Source organism: Balaenoptera physalus (assembly GCF_965194825.1).
Source record: "Balaenoptera physalus genome assembly, chromosome: 17".
Taxonomy (NCBI): Eukaryota; Metazoa; Chordata; class Mammalia; order Artiodactyla; family Balaenopteridae; genus Balaenoptera; species Balaenoptera physalus.
Window position 1 is genome coordinate 48703218 of NC_138895.1, and position 18559 is coordinate 48721776.

The following is an 18559-nucleotide window of genomic DNA, read 5'->3' on the forward strand; positions in this document are numbered from 1 at the left end:
GCCATATATTAAAAGTTATTTTATATTTTACCCATCAAATATGTACAACTTTTGATCATTGTTATTGGGAAGGAAAGTCACAATTATAATTCTGTTCTCTGGAAACTCATGTTTAAATTGGGGAGGTAATTTTCCTTCTGGATTAAAATACATCAGCAAACACACACACTCTTATTTGACCATTCGTAGTTGGTTGGTTAGGATATGAATTGTTAAGGAGTTTTAAAAATGGAGACGGTATTTTAGATTGTAAATTTTAATTTATGGGGAATGGTTTTTTGTTCCAGAAAATTCTCCTCATAATGTAGAATTAAGTGAATTGCCTTGAAGTTATGTTTTTAGTATTTTTGACAGGGCACATGAGTAAGAATGCTTATATATTGTAGCAATTAAAGACAATTCACATTTGTGGTTTGGGCATAAATGTGTAAAAATTATACCCATCTATCTTATTACATTTCCTCTCTCTTCCCTGAGGACTTTACTATGTAGTTTATCTGTAATTGTTGCCAGTTTTCTATCATGTTCCCACTGGGCTTCTGGTGCAAAAAATCTTATCCTCTTGATGACAGAGCTTGCCTGAATGATTTCATGCTCCTAGCATTTTTGTTCACGGGAATTAGGGGCAAAATGTAACTACAGCTGAACAGAGCTTCTATTTTTGTAATTTTGGAGTTTAGGCTCTGTTATTGGAACTAAATGAAGAGATGCAGGTGTTCTCCAGTCCAACCCCTTTGGGAGTTTTGATGGTAGATGCTTGAAAAGAAAATGCATGTGTTTCCAGAGTCAAACAGCAGCTGTGAGACAAGGATTTATGTTTTTCTCAGAACTTTGGGATTTCAAAATGTTACATTTAATCACAAGCACAGAAAGGGGAGCAAATGTTAAAGATGTTACGCATAAAAGTAAGTTTACTGATTTCTTTACCATATGAACTATTTGTGGGAATATAGGAGCACAGTGATTTTTAATCATAATATAAACAATTTCTGAAGGATTATGATAGTTACCAGAACATAGCCTTTTGAGAATGCTGCATTTGTAGCACAGAGAATTTTTTATCCTACTAAAAATTTTGTTTTCCGTTTAGACAGATACACACACATACACAGTGAAAGGTTTGGTAAAATATTTGCCAAATGCATTTTGATTATAACTTTTTGGGCAAAAGTTTAAATCATAAATGTCTTGTATTAATGCAGCCTGATGTTTTTAAGTATAAAAAATATAAATTTCTGTCTAGCACAGTAATTAAGGGAATTTACACACATATAAAACATATATGTTTAAATGTATTAAAGCAGATATATATTTAAAACATGTTTTCTTTTTCAAATCATGAAGTTTGTCTTATGGTTGATTCTCAAATTCATCTTTATTTAAGTAAAGGAAAACCCTCCCGTATTTCTTTGCCATTCTCATATTTTTATTGCTCTATTTTTTTAGTAAAATTATTCATTTATTCATTCATTCAACAAGTATTTTTTGCAAGTTTTCTGTCTATGTAAATAAAATGATGCATCAAAGTCTCTACTGTAAAGAAATTTATAATATATTGAGGAGATAGGCATAGAAACACCAAGACTGAATGAATGAATAAATGAATGAATGAATTATTAAAAAAAGCTTATATTTTGACTGCAGCTTTATCCATTGTAAACTATATTATTTTGAACAAGTTAACCTCTGAGTATTGGTTTCTCATCTGTAAAATGAGTATATTCTTACCTGATTGTTAGGATTGTTGTGTAGGTTAAACACTCTACCTTCAAGTCCATTGTAATTGTGAAACGTAGTGCACACTTTAAGTATTAATTATTCTGTCCAAAATAGGACCCTGTGTTAATCGTTTTTTTCATTAAAGGCTTATGGTTTTTCTCGAGTCCTTTTCTTTCCTACCGTGTTCTCTACACGTCAACTGATCCCTATCCACTTTAAATTTTCCTTCAAGTTAACTCTATAAACTTGTGGGTGTGCGGGTCTGAAGCTAGGAGTAAATCCTTTACCTAGTCACAGGATCCTACCTTCTTCCAGATTGAAATGTCTCCTGGATGGCATGATGCTAGGAGTCAGAAACAGTTTCAATAGCAACGGGAAATTGCTTTGCTTGCTTCTTTGAAAGGTCCCAGATTCTGGAAGGAAGCCAGTGAGAGAAATCTCTTGAGCCTTATGGGTGACCAGTTGTCTTCCTTATTTATAGCACAAGGTAAAAAATTTTGCATTTTTTACTGCTTGTATAGTAAAAGGAAACTGGTATTCAAACTAAGTAAGTGGTATCTTCCTTTGTAAATAGTAAATTATTATATAAGAAGTATTTCAGGTGGTAATGGGCTTCAAGTGAACTTCAACATAAAATGTATAATGTTTTGTGTGTTTTCATATGGATCAAAAAGCTACCATTATTACTTCAGTTTATTTTTATATTTTAGATAATGATGTCTTCAAAGTGCGTTTTTATTTTTGCATTTTCTGTTTAGATTTTGAAGTTGGCTGTATAGTAGCTGTCATATTGGTCAAATGAGAAGTAGAAGCCTTAGTGAACCATTAGGAGTTGATTCACAAAACAGGAGTGAAATTCACATCAGTCTTTGCTACCTGCCTCCTCCCCTAATTGTTTCATCTCTTCTAGAAGAAACTTGATTCCACAGATAGCTTTTGCATCCTTTCTAGTCAGTATAGTATTCACAGGAATCATCCTTGTGCAGTTATTTTGTTTTGTAAATAAATGATGAAAGTCGGTTGTCCATTAATGTGTAAGAATTTAAAAACTTTTCTGAGAACGTTTTGTTTGTTTTAGTTTCACCTTCCTCTGACTTCTGTCCTTACTCCTCCTCCTCTTCCTCCCTCTTCTCTCTCCTCCCTTCCTAATTAATTACCCCCTTCCAAGCAGCACCGTGGCACTTTGACCATATCACAGGGCAAACAGTCATAACTGTTTATAGGATTCTTTCCCCATGAAACTGGTCAGGGTCATGACAAGTACATGATAAGTATTTGGTAAGTACAGGCTGGTCCTAATGAAATGATTTTTGCCATTTGGGTATAACCCTATTGTCTACAGGCCCAAATCATTTTATTTCTAAGTTGATCTGTGAGGGGAAAATGTAGTCTGGCTTCAGCCTGTTAAAGAATAATTAAAAAGAAAAAGTGAAATCTTGACTCTCGTATAGATATAAAATGGACAAACATTAAAGCTTATTAACATTATTAGCAATGAGAGAACCAGGCAGGTGTTACAACCAGATCAAAGGAGAGTTAAAAAAAAACAACAGTCATTTATAGCTCAGGAATACTGTAATAAATTTGGAAATGGACACAAAACAGGCTCCTTCAGCAGTGGGGAAGGGAGGTCAGTCGAATTTTCTACCTGACAGAATTTATTTGCATCTATAGTGAATAATTCTTTTGCATTACTATCAGTTATCTACAATTTAGAGATTTGTAAGATAGTTCAACGGCAATGAAAGGTGCGGAGTCCCCGTAAAATCACACTTAGATAACCTGGGAAGGTGTACTCTGAACAATGCAAAGCTCTTCATTGAAGCACAGTTTTTTTCCTACAAGCCTTACTAAATTCCACATGGCTAGGCTATTTTTAGCTGTGGTAGTTTAAATACAGAGGCAGGTCAGGAGTAATTTTGTGAGGCAAATATTCGGTATATGGAGGGAAAATCAAAGGAAAATAATACCACCGGCAGAGGGCAGTGATGAAGTTAACAGTTTCCTCTTGTCCAAAGGATGTATTGATTGTTGAAGAATTCTGGGCTACTTCTGTAGACCTTAATTTGAATTTAACTTTTGAAATCTTGTCATATTAAGTTCCCTTCAGCCAGGTGCTTTGTCAGTATCTGCAACTTTCCAGAAAAAGGCCTTATGTTTTATTTATTTATTTATGTTGTTAAGGTATTAAATAAGATGTTCTAACCTGGTTTTAAAGTAAATAATGTGTTCTAACTTATTAAAAAGCTTTCCTGGTGAAAGTATTTATACAACAAAAATTTGAATACCTACTCTATATCAGAGAAAGAAGGAGAGAGAGAGAGAGAGAGAGAGAGAGAGAGAGAGTGTGTGTGTGTGTGTGTGTGTGTGTGTGTGTGTGTACACACATATACACAGGAAAGAGGAGCTCCTGAACCTCACAGAAGTAACAGTCTCTTGATTATGACATTTTTATTTTAGTGAATAGTTATATTGTATTTTTTTTAATGAGAATTAAATGCTTTATATAGTGTTGTCTAAATTATAAGAAGCCTTTCTTCAAATGTAAAAATTACATCTTATCTGATATTTTCTGCTGAAGAGATGGATTTCTGAAATACTGTGAAAGTATTTGCAAGAATATAGTAGACAGAGTTGTGCAGAACTCAGTTACAGGTAAATAACAATAAAGAAAATTAAAAATACGTCACAGGAAGATGGCTGAAGGACGCAAAAGTAAGAAATACAAATGATAAAAAACACATGAAAAAAATCAAACTAATAAGTAGCCAAAGAAATGGCAATTAAAACAATAGTAAGGAACAATTTTTACCTGTGAAACTGATACTTAATAAATTATAAAACTGAAAGCTGAGAAATTTATGAAATGAGCACTTAAATGAAAGTCTGGTGGGACTATTAATTTGTGCAAACTCTCCAGAAATCAATTTAGCAAAACTTATTAAGGACTTTAAAAGTGGTCATCATTCGTAATCCTACTTTCAAGACTATATCCTTAAAGGAGTAATCCCAGATGCATTTAAAGACTTGTGTTTAAAATGTAAGGGTAGTCATGTCAGCTTATTTATAATCACAAATCTTCCTTGTTGTCCAATAGTAGGCAAATTATAAAATAAATTAAGATATATCTAAAGAAGAGCATCTTTGAAATTAGGCAATAGAAAATATATATCATAGGAAAATGTTCATAATAAAAGCTGTGTCAAAAAAATGTATAAACCTACATATAATAAGATTCTGGTTTTTAAAAATTTCTCTCAACATCTGTATATAAATATATGCTTACATATATATTCTTAGAAAAGTTACTTTTTAATAGTGATTATTAATGCTTGATGGGATTATGAGTCATTTCTCATTCATATTTATACTCATAGGAAGAGTATTTGGTATTTTCTGCAAACAAACATTATTTTTAAATATTTCTTTTTCAAAATACTTATTTTCAACTAATTTATGGTTATTATGGTTATTTTGCTCACAAATAAGCATTCTTGCACATTAATTCTTATATAACCTTTAATATTTAAATAAATTTCACTTTGAAAACACATGTGTGTCCTGAAAGCCAGAGTTTACAGCTTAGTTTTTATAGATGCTTTGAGGGTTTTAGTATATAGCTGGATAAAATATCAGATTTTAAGACAGCATATTTTGCATTTCTCCTTAGTTTCAGTCTAGTGATTAAAATGTTTAAAATGACTTTATTTTTCCTTTAATTTGTTTTCTATTTATAATTAAAATGTCTTCCCATTCAAAATATAGTTGAAATTTTATTTTATTCTGAGTCAACTGTCTGGGATAGTTGCAAACAGAAAAGCTTCAGTGAGTTTTGATTTAAATGTCCACTTACAAGTTAGCTCTTTGAATATTTGAATGCTTAGGATATTTGAATACACATGTGAATATTTGAATACATAGGAACAAAGAATTGTCATAGTTAAAATTCAAGGCCAACTCAATAAAATTCTTCCTTTTGGTTAAACTCACAATTAAGTTGAAACACTCTAAATTTTTAGTGAAAACTAGTAGGAGTCAATACTCTAAAAATAGTACTTTAATGCAGCGGTCCCCAACCTTTTTGGCACCAGGGATGGGTTTCGTGGATGACAATTTTTCCACGGACGGGGGGTGGGGGGGGATGGTTCAGGCGGTAATGGGAGTGATGGGGAGCGATGGGGAGCGGCAGATGAAGCTTTGCTTGCTTGCTCGCTGCTGCTGCTCGCCTCCTACTGTGTGGCCCGGTTCCTAATAGGCTGCGGACTGGTAGCAGTCAGCAGCCGGAGGGTTGGGGAGCCCTGCTTTAATGGAAGAATAAATAAAGAACTTTAATATCTATAATTGTTCTATTTTAGGTAAAAGTAGACTTAGGAGAATGGAATAGTAAAAAGATACTTTTAGGGAGACACTTAAAGATACTTATTGGCATTTCAAGAACATTAGAGGTTGATAACAGTGTTGCTTTTTGTTGTTTTACCCTCATTTCCAAGTAGTTTCCTTTTTTCTTCATTGAAGCATTATTTGTGATTATTAGCTATGATTAGGGTTACTTCTGGACTTCTTGTAGAAAAATAGAACATTTTCTTGGCGTGATTGGATTAGAGTTGACAGAGGGACAGGAAGAGGAAAACTCAAGAATTTAAAGAGGATTTATTTCTATATGTGAGTATGAAATTTTCTGAAGTTATGAGTTATAACTGATGAAAGGCAGGCAGAGCTTAGTGAATAATCTTTGGGGGAAGAAAGGAATTGATGGGCCTAAAACTCTCTGATAGGGTGATGAGCAGTCACTGAATGGAGAGGTAAGAGGGAAGGAAGAGTAGACAACATTAAACTAGCAGTTATTGGGTAAGACTTTAAAAAAATTAATTTTATATATATTCTTAAATCATTAATTGTCAGTTATCCTTAAACTAAGATTTTGTTATAATTAGTAATCCCAGGTAGACTAATTCATATATTTTATAGGGGAGAGATTTTCAAGATAATTTCTAGTCCAGAAGAAAGGAATAAAGCAAGCATGTTACAGCTGGGATCAGATGTCATCAGAGTCAAACAGCTAGGGAGTGGAAGAGGTTAAAACTGACTCTTCTTGTCTGGTGTTCTTTTTATTACGTAATTCAAGTAATCAGGTACATATTTACTTTGTGCAAGAAGCTTGGGATATAAAGTTGAAAAAACCCTTTTACTTCTTATTAATGAGCTTATAGTTCATTGAGGGAGACTTACAGATAAGCAGATAATTAAAAGGCAGTTAAAATATTGCCATAAAAGAAGGTAGTATGTGTTCATATCCAGGGAAACCGTTTACCCACGCTTGGGGCTTCGGAAAGGATTCCTGGAATCAGTCATGTCCAAGGTGAGACATTAATTATGAGCTAGAGGAGGAAAAATGGGTCAGGTTTGGGGAAACTGCAGATAAGTTGTGTGCCAGCTTGGAATGGAAGGGGAACATGATAAGAGTTAATGCCTGATGAGATCAGCAAGCTCCCTCAGGTTATGAAAAGCCTTGAAAGTCATTGTAAAGATTTTGGACTGAGCTCCAAAGGGAGCAATTGAAAGTTTTTATCGTCATATTTCTGCTTTAGAAACCAGTGTATGGATGAGGGTAAAAGACAGGAGGCAGGGACATTGAGAGAATGTTGCAATGAAAAAAATGATGCTGTCAATAGAATTACACAGATTTGTGGGACTGTAATGTGTTGGAGTCAGCAGGAGTTGGTTCATTGAATATGATGGCTAAGGGGAAGGACACAGTAGGCAAGCATGCAGTGCTGGTTTGGCGAGCTGGAGAGCTGGGTGTGTAGTACAGTGCCTTTCGCGGAGATGAGGTACAAAAGGAACGAGAAGCAAGTCTTATTTAGGGTGGTAGAGACATTTGGTATAATAGTAATGTTTTTCTGGTTCTTCCTATGCCCCAGGTATTATGCTAAGCATTTTAAGTAGAACTGAAGCAGTTTGACTCTAGAACTCATACATTTACCCATTACACCAAAGAGCAAAGACTGTGGAGGAATTCAGACCCCCCAAAATTGATAAGTCAGTTCATCTAATTCTGCTTAATTTCATTTATTGGCTGCTAGCTGCATACATAAAACTGCTGCTAAAGGCTGGTATAAAAATGTATTCAATACAGGTCCCCATCAAGTAGTATACACATACAGCTAATTCTAAAAAAACAAGCTTAACTTTAACAAATACTGTAACTGATTGGGAGAAAAGTACTTCTATCTGAAAATAGATGGGGGAGATTAATTTGAATGGGAAGGGAGGATTGAATGATATTAGGAAAGGTTTCTCAAATAAGGATAGATTTTGAAGCCTGGAATGAATAAAGATTACATACGAGTTGAAAATTCTTATTGTTTAAACATTGCAAATACTTTCAATTGGCTTATATTGTTTTATTTTAAATGTTTGGTAATTATTGGGTTGGCCAAAATGTTTGTTCAGGTTTTTCTGTACGAACGTTTTGGCCAACCCAATATTATGAGTGCAAGTCCCTATTTTTGTAAAAGTATAAAATAAAATGTTTAATTGTTAAAAATTGCATGGTACATATTTATGGTTATGTAGTTTTCCTTCTAAAGTATTTCAGTATATTCAGATAACTATAATCAGAAAATTGTATTTTAAATTTTACAGTGTGATTGTAAAATATGAAATATTTTTAATACTTGCTATTACTGCTTTTGTTTTCTAAAACAAATTTTTTAAATTAAATATTGCTATCATTAGATTGTACTAATAAATTATGGTTTAGCTTGAAGTTAATTATTCAGTAGAACTTGACTTTTAGCTTTAGAAAAACAAATGCACAGGTTAATAAATCTTTTTTTTTTTTGGATTCATTGTTAACAAACCATAACATAAGTAAGCCTCAGTCAGCCTGTGAAAGGGATGACTTAACACACTGTTGATGCATTTGGAGTGAAACATCTTTATCAAGTTAGTACAAGAAGCAGTCATGCCCTACTTGAATTACTCATTTATAATAGCTGAACAGCAGCCTGCATGTGGACTTTGAAATCCTGAGAAAATAAGATGCCTGCATATATCCAAATGTTGAAAGCCTTTACTCCTCAGCAGCTGGAAAATGTTGAGGTCTGTTGTCATCTCCTAGGTTTTTGGTCTTCAGGGAGATGTGATCAATTTAATTACTGACCAGCTTTATTCATTACTTTTAATGATTATGGCCTCTGATGTCAGCCTCTGAAGTTTGTAGCTTAAAAAGATCATGTTTAAATATAGCATATTTAAAATTTAAAAAAATCTAACACATAGATTATTTTACTTTGCTCAAGTTTATCACGTATATTCAGATTACTAAATATATTAAATATTTTAGATATAATGATAGAAATTAGTTGTTTAACTGAAGTCTAAAATGTGTTTGTCTCAAAGGTTCACAAAATATGCTCGACATATTGTTCTGGGTAAATTTTATGTATTAGTTCCATTCATGTGCAAAATTTGTATATTTTTCCTGACATACAGGCTGTGGTTCTATTTTGAATCACAGCTACTTATAAACAAAGCAACTAATTATTTGTGCTTCTTATTTATCATCTTTTTACTACCATCCGATGTCTAGTCTAAAGAAGAATTTTAGAAAATATGGAATCATAAAGCATAGGCTAAGAAAAGATTCATGTTATATGAAGGAAGAAATGTATCATAACTTCGAGGCTGTTACTTGAATTCTAACTATGGAACCTAATCTTTGTATAAATCACTTGATCTCACTTTGTTTCCTAATCTATTACCTGATTGCAACACCAGGCAGTGAATACTTTTCTGTGGATTGTCCATTGTATAAAGACATCCCTTTAAAGAGGTCATCATTCATGTCATAAACCAAGTGAATTTGCTAATTAATATTATTTTTATTACTAATTGCAGGATTTTCAGGCTGAGGACAGTAAAATTATTCTTACAAACTTAGTATGTTATGGCAGTATTGAAGAGATGGAAGTGAAATTGAAGAAGGTACCATGTGGCTGGTTAATAAGCTATAGGCAATATTGATATGTCATGTTTAACCAGTTTCTTTTTTTAAGTTGGTGTGTTAAAAATATTTCTCAGTATTAAAAAGTATAAGATATCATCCTCATTGACAAACAATTGATGATCATATATTTAGAGGTATTATGCTGGTGACATATTAGAAAATTTTATGGATATTCATAATAACTATCCTTATGTTTGAGAAATCAATCTATAGTTAAAATGAGCTAAGTAGTTTGCTTTGCTTTGTTTTGATACATGATTGTGTAACTGCAGGCTGCTCATCTAGAAGGAGCATGCACCATAAAGAAAAGTTTTATTTACAAAATCAGACTTTCATGTGTTTCTGAATCTTTGCATCTTCTTTTTAATCATATCTTTTGATATCCTTCCCTACAGCTGCTTTATTTAGACCCCTTTAAGCAAACCTCTGTGTGTGTGTGTGTGTGTGTGTGTGTGTGTGTGTGTGTGTGTGTGTGTGTAGCCAAGGGAGAGCAGTTTTGTTTTGTTTTGTTTTTTTTGGGCCACGCCGCAGTGGCATGCGGGATCTTAGTTCCCTGATGAGGGATCAAACCCGTTCCCCCTGCACTGGAAGTGCGGAATCTTAACCACTAGATCACCAGGGAAGTCCCAAGGGTGAGCAGTTTTGCAGGGCTCCAGCAGGGCTCATCCCCAGCATGATATCAGTTCATATACCCTTGTTTGTTTCATTATGCCCTTCTCTTATCTCCAGTTCCAAAATACTTCATGGGCTTTATCTTTGGTTATACCTAAGTGAATAACACATGCAGCATTAATTTGTTCTTTGATAAACAGTAGGTCACTGTCAAATTCTACATAATTTTATGTCAACTTTTGAAAAATAACTTGTCAGTTAAAAAAAACTTCTAAACAAATTGTTGGTTGTAGAGTAAGTACTGAAATAGTATGCAACTGTAGCATGGTAAGGTTGCTCTGTGGAGTGTCTTCCGTATCCTAGAAAAACCGCTCTTTGAAATCTATTTAGACCTTTTTCAACTCAATGAGTCGTAGCTTAAACTTGTTGCTACACCCCCAGATCAGTCTGTGACCAAATGTAATACTTGTTTGGTTAAGAGTACAGTATAGGTTTCCAGATCGTTATTGCTTTGTTTCTTTCGGCCTTGGCGTTAGTTATGAAAGGGCATTTACTGGGAGATATTATGGGTCTTCCTGTATTCTGTTACTTGTACTTCTTTTACTTCACTTACCTATTCAAGAGAGATTGCCTGTATTACTCTAGAGCTGGGTTCAAGTCTCAGCTGTATCCTTTACTGGGTGTCACATATGTAGTGTGTACCTCAAGTATTCTCATCTGGGAAATGGTAATATTAATAAATACTAGCCTACCTCATAGGGTTATTGAAAAGCTCAGATGAATTAATATAGGTGTGATTTTTTTCATTAACTAAATTCTGTGCACATAATGAAAATACTAGCTTTTGCTGGTGCTTATTAGTGTCAGGCACTATTTTAAGAGTACTACCTCATTTTATCCTCACAATAACTCTATGGAACAGGAACTGTATTCTTTTAAAAAGTTGAAAGTAGTAATTGTAGATGATCCGTTAAAGGTGTTTGTGTAAGATGAGGCAGAACCCGTATCTGACGTCCTTGGTTCTGTCTACATCAGAATATTAGTGAATGAATAAACATTTGTGTTTTATGTTTAAATAAAATATTGGGGGTATAGATGTATTCTTTCTTAGGATATCTCACTTTACTGATTATTTTTCTCCATCACTGAACCAGTACTCAGTGTCAAATAAGAGGCTTCTCTTGTAGTTCTGTCTCTCTTTAGCGCCTTTCCTCAACTATCTCTAAGGGGACTCAGTCTAAGAAAGCAGGGCCTTCTAGATTTTCTGCTGCACCAAGACTGCTATTAAGTCATCATCTAGGGGTTTGAGGATAATGAATTTTCACCTATTACTAGACTCATTTGGCCATCACTTTATACTCTACAGCCAGATTACTAGTGCAATGCCTAGTAATCTCTAGTAATCCCTAGTGCTTCAGATTAGCACGTCAGTATTTTGATGCTGAATACCAGTAAAAATTATGCTAAGTAACATGATGAAAAGGTCTTACTTTGTTGTTTGAAACCAGTTGAGAAAGAAAAGACATAAAAGCATCATTATTTTGCAAAATTGATGCTAGAGACAATGGGCACATATTTCTTGCAAGGTGCAGATTTCCCCATAATTCATACTGTGCTTTAACTTTATAACTACATGTATTTTCTCTATAGCGATACCACCACTGAAGGAATTGAGGTGGCATTAAGAATGAAGAATGTTTCAAGTGTTTTTAAAGGCCAGTGCATTCCAGGATCAGTGAATCCAAAAGCGAAATTCCAGTAGAAATAAGATTTTGAAGCAGCTGCAGAATTTCTGTGCATAGCTCCCCATGCCATGGAGCTTTAGAGTGCGTGTTTCTTTTGTGTGACTACTTTAGTGCTAGGTGTGGCTCACTGCCTGAAAAGAAATCTATACTACAGATGTCTCACTAAGGAGAGCTGCTTTTCCATTTATACTGAAATCCATTTATTTGTTTCTATCTGTAATTCTCCATAGCTTCTGAATAATTTTTGATGTTTCCATAATCCTAATATTATTAGAGTAATATCATTTATGACAGATAGCATAGTATAGTAGTTAAAAGCAGGGCTTTGAAATCAGGCTGATTCCTGACCCCATTAGGTACCATCTCTGTGATAATGGGCAAGTTTCTTGACTCTTCAGTAACTTTGTTTTCTCATTGGTAAGATGGGAATAATAATAGTATCTATGTCATAGGGTTGTCCCGAAGGTTAAGTGAATTCATGTGAGGAAAGCATTTAGAGTAAGATTTGGCATATACAAATATCAGTAGTTACCACTGTCATGGTAAACGTTTGTGACGAGAACTCCCCAAACAGAAATAAAGTAGTCTTTATTTTCTAGTTTATCAGAAATCACTTTCCTGTGAAAGGATATTCAGGTATAAGGAAAGAAGGAAAATTTTAATTAAGTTCAAATTTGCTTTTATTTTTTTTAAAGATTTTTTTTGATGTGGACCATTTTTTTAAAGTCTTTGTTGAATTTGTTACTATATTGCTTCTGCTTTATGTCTTGGCTTTTTGGCGGTTAGGCATGTGCGATCTTAGCTCCCCAACCAGAGATTGAAACCTGCACCCCCTGCTTTGGAAGGCGAAGTCTTAACCACTGGACCGCCAGGGAAGTCCCCAAATTTGCTTTTAAAAAATAGTATTTTTTCATGGAATAAAACATTGTATCCAGTGGGTAGAATGAATTGATAGTATATGTCCAGCATTGGATAATTCCAGTTGGTTCTGTAAAGATAACTGTTAAATTTGTGCTGTCCCCTACTATTTGGAGTGCCAGTGTTTTCCGTGATCAGCAGATGAGTTTTTGGTTATCTATGAAACATTTTCTCTTGAATAATTCACAAGCACATTAGACTCAGCACTTCCAAGTTAAAGTCACCATTTTACTCCAGGCCTGCACCTTAACCAGGGAATGGTAGTATTACCAGTTCAGTCAGAAACCTAGGGATTGTCCTAAACCTTTCCCTTCCTTCACTTTCCATCTTTCCTTTTTGGGCAGTAATCAGATTCTCAGATTTTTCTATAAAACTTTTCTGTAAGACAAATCTGATCCTTTCACTTCCTTTAAAAATACTCTTCAATGGCTTTCTATTTCTTTCTGGATAAAGGACAGACTTCTTAGCCAGATATACAACTCTATCCTTATATCATGTAATGTTTTCACTACAATATGTGGAACCATTTTCAATTACATGAACATGACATTCTCCCTTACTGTTTTCATTTGTGTATATAATTTTCAGTGCATAGGAAGCTCCCTGCTTTGCTCCTCTCCACTCTATTCATTTGAAGCATTACTTCCATTAAAAATACATTTGCAGACTTCCCTCCCAAGACAAGTTAGGTGCCCCTCATGTTTGCTACCCCTCTGCATTCTGTAACCTCTTATGAATATTTTGTTAAACCATTTATCAAAAATTATGATGACTAATTTTTGTCAGTGTTTTCTACTAAATTATGATAGCTGAAATACAGGGACTATTTCTTATTTATCTATGAATGCTTAATGTTTAGTTTTAGGCAAATGGTTGGTGTTCAATAAAAGTTTGTTGAATTTATAAGTGGTTTTGAATGAGAACAAAATCTTTGGTAACAGTTACATGGTAAACTTGTCTTTAATGGAAGATAATGAGAATTAATTGCTAATAATTATTCTCAAGAGGCAAAAATAAGGAAATGGACTGAAATCCAAGCTTTTGCCCTTTTGACGTTAGTCATTCTGTTAGTTTCTTCCTCTTATTTATTTACCACTTTAGCGATAACTATTTGGTCTAGTCTTTTTTTTCTTGTTAGTACTAGTTACTCTGTCAAAAAGTGCCTCTCATCTATTTACAGAATCACTCTTTAATTCGTAACTTTTAATTGTGTTAATGCTGTTTATTGTTTTTGTTTATCAGATGACTAGAAATAATATTTCCCCCTTATTTTGCATATTTATTGTTAATAAATGTGAAGTGGGTTCATTGAGCTGATTTAAGGGAATCTGACAGATTGGTTAGGAGGACTAGCCCTTGGAGGGCATGAAACACGGATCTGTCGTTCACAGGATAAGAGGTCAGAGAACCGTGTGGCCAGGGTAAATATATGTCAGTTAGGGAGTTTTCCCTGAGAGTGGTTAAGAGGCTAAGAATGTGAACATACGGAGGTCAGGGCTATGTGGACAGAAGGTAAAAGTGATATCTAGAGTGCCAGAAAGGCCAACATGGTAGGGGTTTATATGTCTTAATTATTATTTAGGGGTATCTGGCTTTTAAGTGCAAAGAGAATGCTGTTTGGGGGAAACTGGCTGTGGGTAGCAGTGAATTCCCATTAGAAGTTGATAGAGCATATGAATAGTGGAGCACCTTGGCTCTGGTAGTGGGACACTAGTTATGTTTATTGTACTGACACTACTAGGTTCAAGACTACATATTTTTGCCTATGAATAACCTAGTTCAACCTGGCCTTAACCAAAAGCTAGAGACTAATGTTCAGATCTATTTAGTGAATAAATCTGAGTAGTTTTCTGTGCCACTGGCGGAACAAATTAAACTTTCACTGGTTCAGTGCTTATACCTACATGGTGTAGTGTGGGAGGATTATCAGCTAGTTTGTCTTATTGGTTTTGTGGCAGCAGAAAACTCTTAAACTGAGTTTTCCCATGGAAGAGGTATCTTTCTTGAAATCCCACATCTTGTACTAAAAAATTTATGAAGTGGGATGACAGTAAATTACTGAAGAATCATCAAAGCAAGTATGTTATTAATTGACAATTTATTGGCTTCATCCCCCGGGCCAGTTTAAAGAAAAGGGAGAGTGGGTTAGATTTCAAGCTATACTTTGAATGCTGTGTGAGGTCTGTTTGAGATATTTTAGTTAGGCTGTGATTAATTAACTCAAACAACTATTAGTACATGGGTAAAAGTACACTCTCTTATGGATCTGTCAAATTGGTAATAATGGGTTCAGTACTGATAAAATTGTGAATCTAAATCTGGTTAGTGTTAAAGGGCACACAAAAATTCACCTGTCATCTTTAATCTTCTTTGATAAAGAACGGCAATAATTCAAGATTTCATGTATGTCTTTGGTATCTTTATATATATGTGCCTATATATGTTGTATATATTTTTTTAACTTCAGAGATAATGGGATACTTAGTCCCTTTTGTTCTGTTCCCAAAGAATAATTTTTTTTAATTTATTTTTATTTATTTATTTATTTATTTAAATTGGTGAGTGACTATTTACTTATTTTATTTATTATTTTTGGCTGTGTTGGGTCTTTGTTTCTGTGCGAGGGCTTTCTCCAGTTGCGGCAAGCGGGGGCCACTCTTCATCGCGGCGTGCGGGCCTCTCACTATCGCAACCTCTCTTGTTGCGGAGCACAGGCTCCAGACGCGCAGGCTCAGTAGTTGTGGCTCACGGGCCTAGTTGCTCCGCGGCATGTGGGATCTTCCCAGACTAGGGCTCGAACCTGTGTCCCCTGCATTCGCAGGCAGATTCTCAACCACTGCACCACCAGGGAAGCCCCCCAAAGAATAATTTTATTTGTTTCTGTTAATTCTGAAAGCATCTCTGTGCTATCTCATTGATTATTAGTTTTGTAATTTTTCATATTTTAACATCTCTGAAATCAGGAGTCCTTGTATAGTCAGTGATATGTCACAATCGCTCATGGCCTGAGTTGAGGTTAAGGTCTGCCAGAGAGATTATCTCTTTGCCTCTGCTGCCCATCTGGTGGCACTGCAACTTGAGACTACCACAAGTTAAATTATCTGCTGGAGGAATTTTTGGACTTCATTGATAGTGTGAATTCATACTGCAAATCTACGTGAATATCAGTTCATGGTTCACATTCCCTAAGATTTGTATTTGTCTCTCCACCCAATGTGAAGCTTAAGTCAAACAAGTTACCTTTCTGTTTGATGGCTTTATTTCTTACTTCCTCTTACATTGGCAGCTTTGATGTGTCAACTTTATGCAGGACTTTCCTATTAGACTTCCTTTTTGAAATTTTTTTTCTTTTTTAGTGATACATTAAATAATGCTGAGTCTTTATAATTAATAATATCTTAGCTATAATGATATGTAGGGGCCATGATGAACCAATAAACAACTGCATGTAGGCAACAGAAAATGGTACATACCCTTGGAGCTACTTCAAAGGTGGCATGGAATGGACTTTCTAGGGTCTTTTTTTGTGGCTAAAAGTGAATTCATCTGCTGTATTGCTTGCCATATTTATAAGAGAGATCTCTTTGAACATTGTCCGAGGTCTGACAATCCAACATAGTGCTATACCTTGCACGATCATTTAGTGGGCAGCCCTTGACCTGAAATTTAGTAAAAGGTCTAGAGAAGCTGAACCATTCAATTATTATATAACCAGTGGCATCTTATTCTTATTTTTAAGGTAAGAGGTATTTGAGGATTTGTTCACTATTAATAAGGATTTGCAATAGGGCAAGAATTATTCAACTCATTCTTTTAAAGTTTTGTCATGAATTTAGGTGTATGCACCAAAGTACTCTAAAGTCCATAACTAGTAGAGGATACCTGTTTCCTATAGATTAATATCAATTTATATTTCCAAACAACTATTGTATTTTGTCTTAGAAAATTAGGGGATCCCTGGAAAACTTTAATTCACAGTTAACATTTTAAAGCTTGACTTTAGTTTTCAAACTCAGATAGTAAGCCAGTTCCATTGTATGCCTCCTCTAATTTACTACCTCTGCAAATTGAACATTCTTTTTGTGAACTTTCATATTGGATGGGAGTAATATTTGAGCTGGTATACTCAATAAAAATTTATTGTGTATAGAAAGCATTTATATAGTAGTTAATATATTAGATTATTCAGTTCATGAACATACGATATTGAACAGGAATACTGTGGGATTATCATTCTATGAACAGACATTCATTGAACACTTACTGGGAAATATGGTGAATAAAAGAAGGAGATTGATAAACAAAATTCCACTGATAAAATATAGCCTCTATATGGTACTTGTATTGAGCTATTCTTGTCCTGCACAGGTCTTATTTTAGGACAGAGAAAAGAATAAACATATTTAAATTATAGAATAAAGAACTTTAGTTCAGTACAAGGAAATGTCCTGCCATTGAGAGTAACTTGTGTGAAAGTCTTCATGAGTAGAGGTGACTCATAATTGAGATGGTTCCAATTGTGTTATTTTAAGGCCAAGCATATGGCCTAGTTAGTATCACAATTAGGGGAACAATGATGTAGTGTTGTGGTTCTTAATGCCGTAAAATCTAATGCTCCTTTTGATAGCATGTATTTTCTGATGCCTCTTTACTATCTTGATATAAAATTCATAGTTAAGGTACGTTTTTAAACTGATAACTTATGAAGAAATCAATATAATGCCATAGTTGTAGGAAGGGAAAAATAAGAGGAAAGTAATTTATCCAGTATTTAGAGTGTAACTAGACTAGAAGACATGATGAAGTGCTCAGGTTAAGACACTTAGCCTGCCACATGTGTTATATCAGCACAGTTTTAAATTTTGCTTGCCTACATGTTGATAAATTGGCGGTGCAAATACTAAAATGGAATAGCCATGAGTGAAGTGACTTTCTGAAATGGTAAACACCTCTTGGTCAAATTCTTAATGATTCATAATTTTTCTCCTGTATTCCTGATAGTTAAATTTCTGGAACTTTCAGGTTCATTAAAGTAGGTGTGAAAACTACTATGTGTTTAAATGTAAAATGGAGTTAGATTCTAGGTTCAAATAATTATGAATAGATTTTTCACTCACATGAATGTCAGGATATTTGAAAATTGTGCAGGATGAGGGACCATTCTTTGTTGTGCAAGGGACTGTTTTGAGCATTGAACAACTTTGATGTCTTGGTTGACACCTAATGTCAGGTCGTGTCTCCTAATCATTGTGACAACCAGAAGCACTAATTTCCAAAAATGGCCCTAGAGGATGGTACAACCCTCATATATTATAGAACCTACTGGATGTGGAACGAAGAGCATGGGCGTACAGGCAAGCGTCATAGTCTTGGATTTGATTCTGTTGTCCTTCTTCCAGGCTTCTGATTACTTTGTGATTTGGGCAAGTTACTTAACCTCTCATAGTGTCAGTTTTCTTTCTGGAAAACTGGAAAGATAATATCTTACAGAGTTGTTAAATGGATAAGATAATATATTTTAGGTACCTGACGTGTGCTTCATGTGGGATGGGAC

General features: G+C 34.5%; 1 protein-coding gene across 16 annotated transcripts in view; it reads left to right on the top strand.

Moving 5' to 3' along the window:
• Positions 1-18559, top strand: part of VPS13B (vacuolar protein sorting 13 homolog B) — a 763196-nt gene that overhangs the window by 236511 nt on the left and 508126 nt on the right. The window contains exon 20 of one of the 16 annotated variants that reach the window (XM_082432670.1): positions 681-4043. The exons of the other annotated variants lie outside the window; for them this stretch is intronic. Within the exon in view, the coding sequence (XP_082288796.1) occupies positions 681-703 (23 nt within the window). The 3' untranslated portion in view covers positions 704-4043. Of the gene's footprint in view, positions 1-680; positions 4044-18559 lie in introns of those variants that run through there. 16 annotated transcript variants of the gene reach the window in all.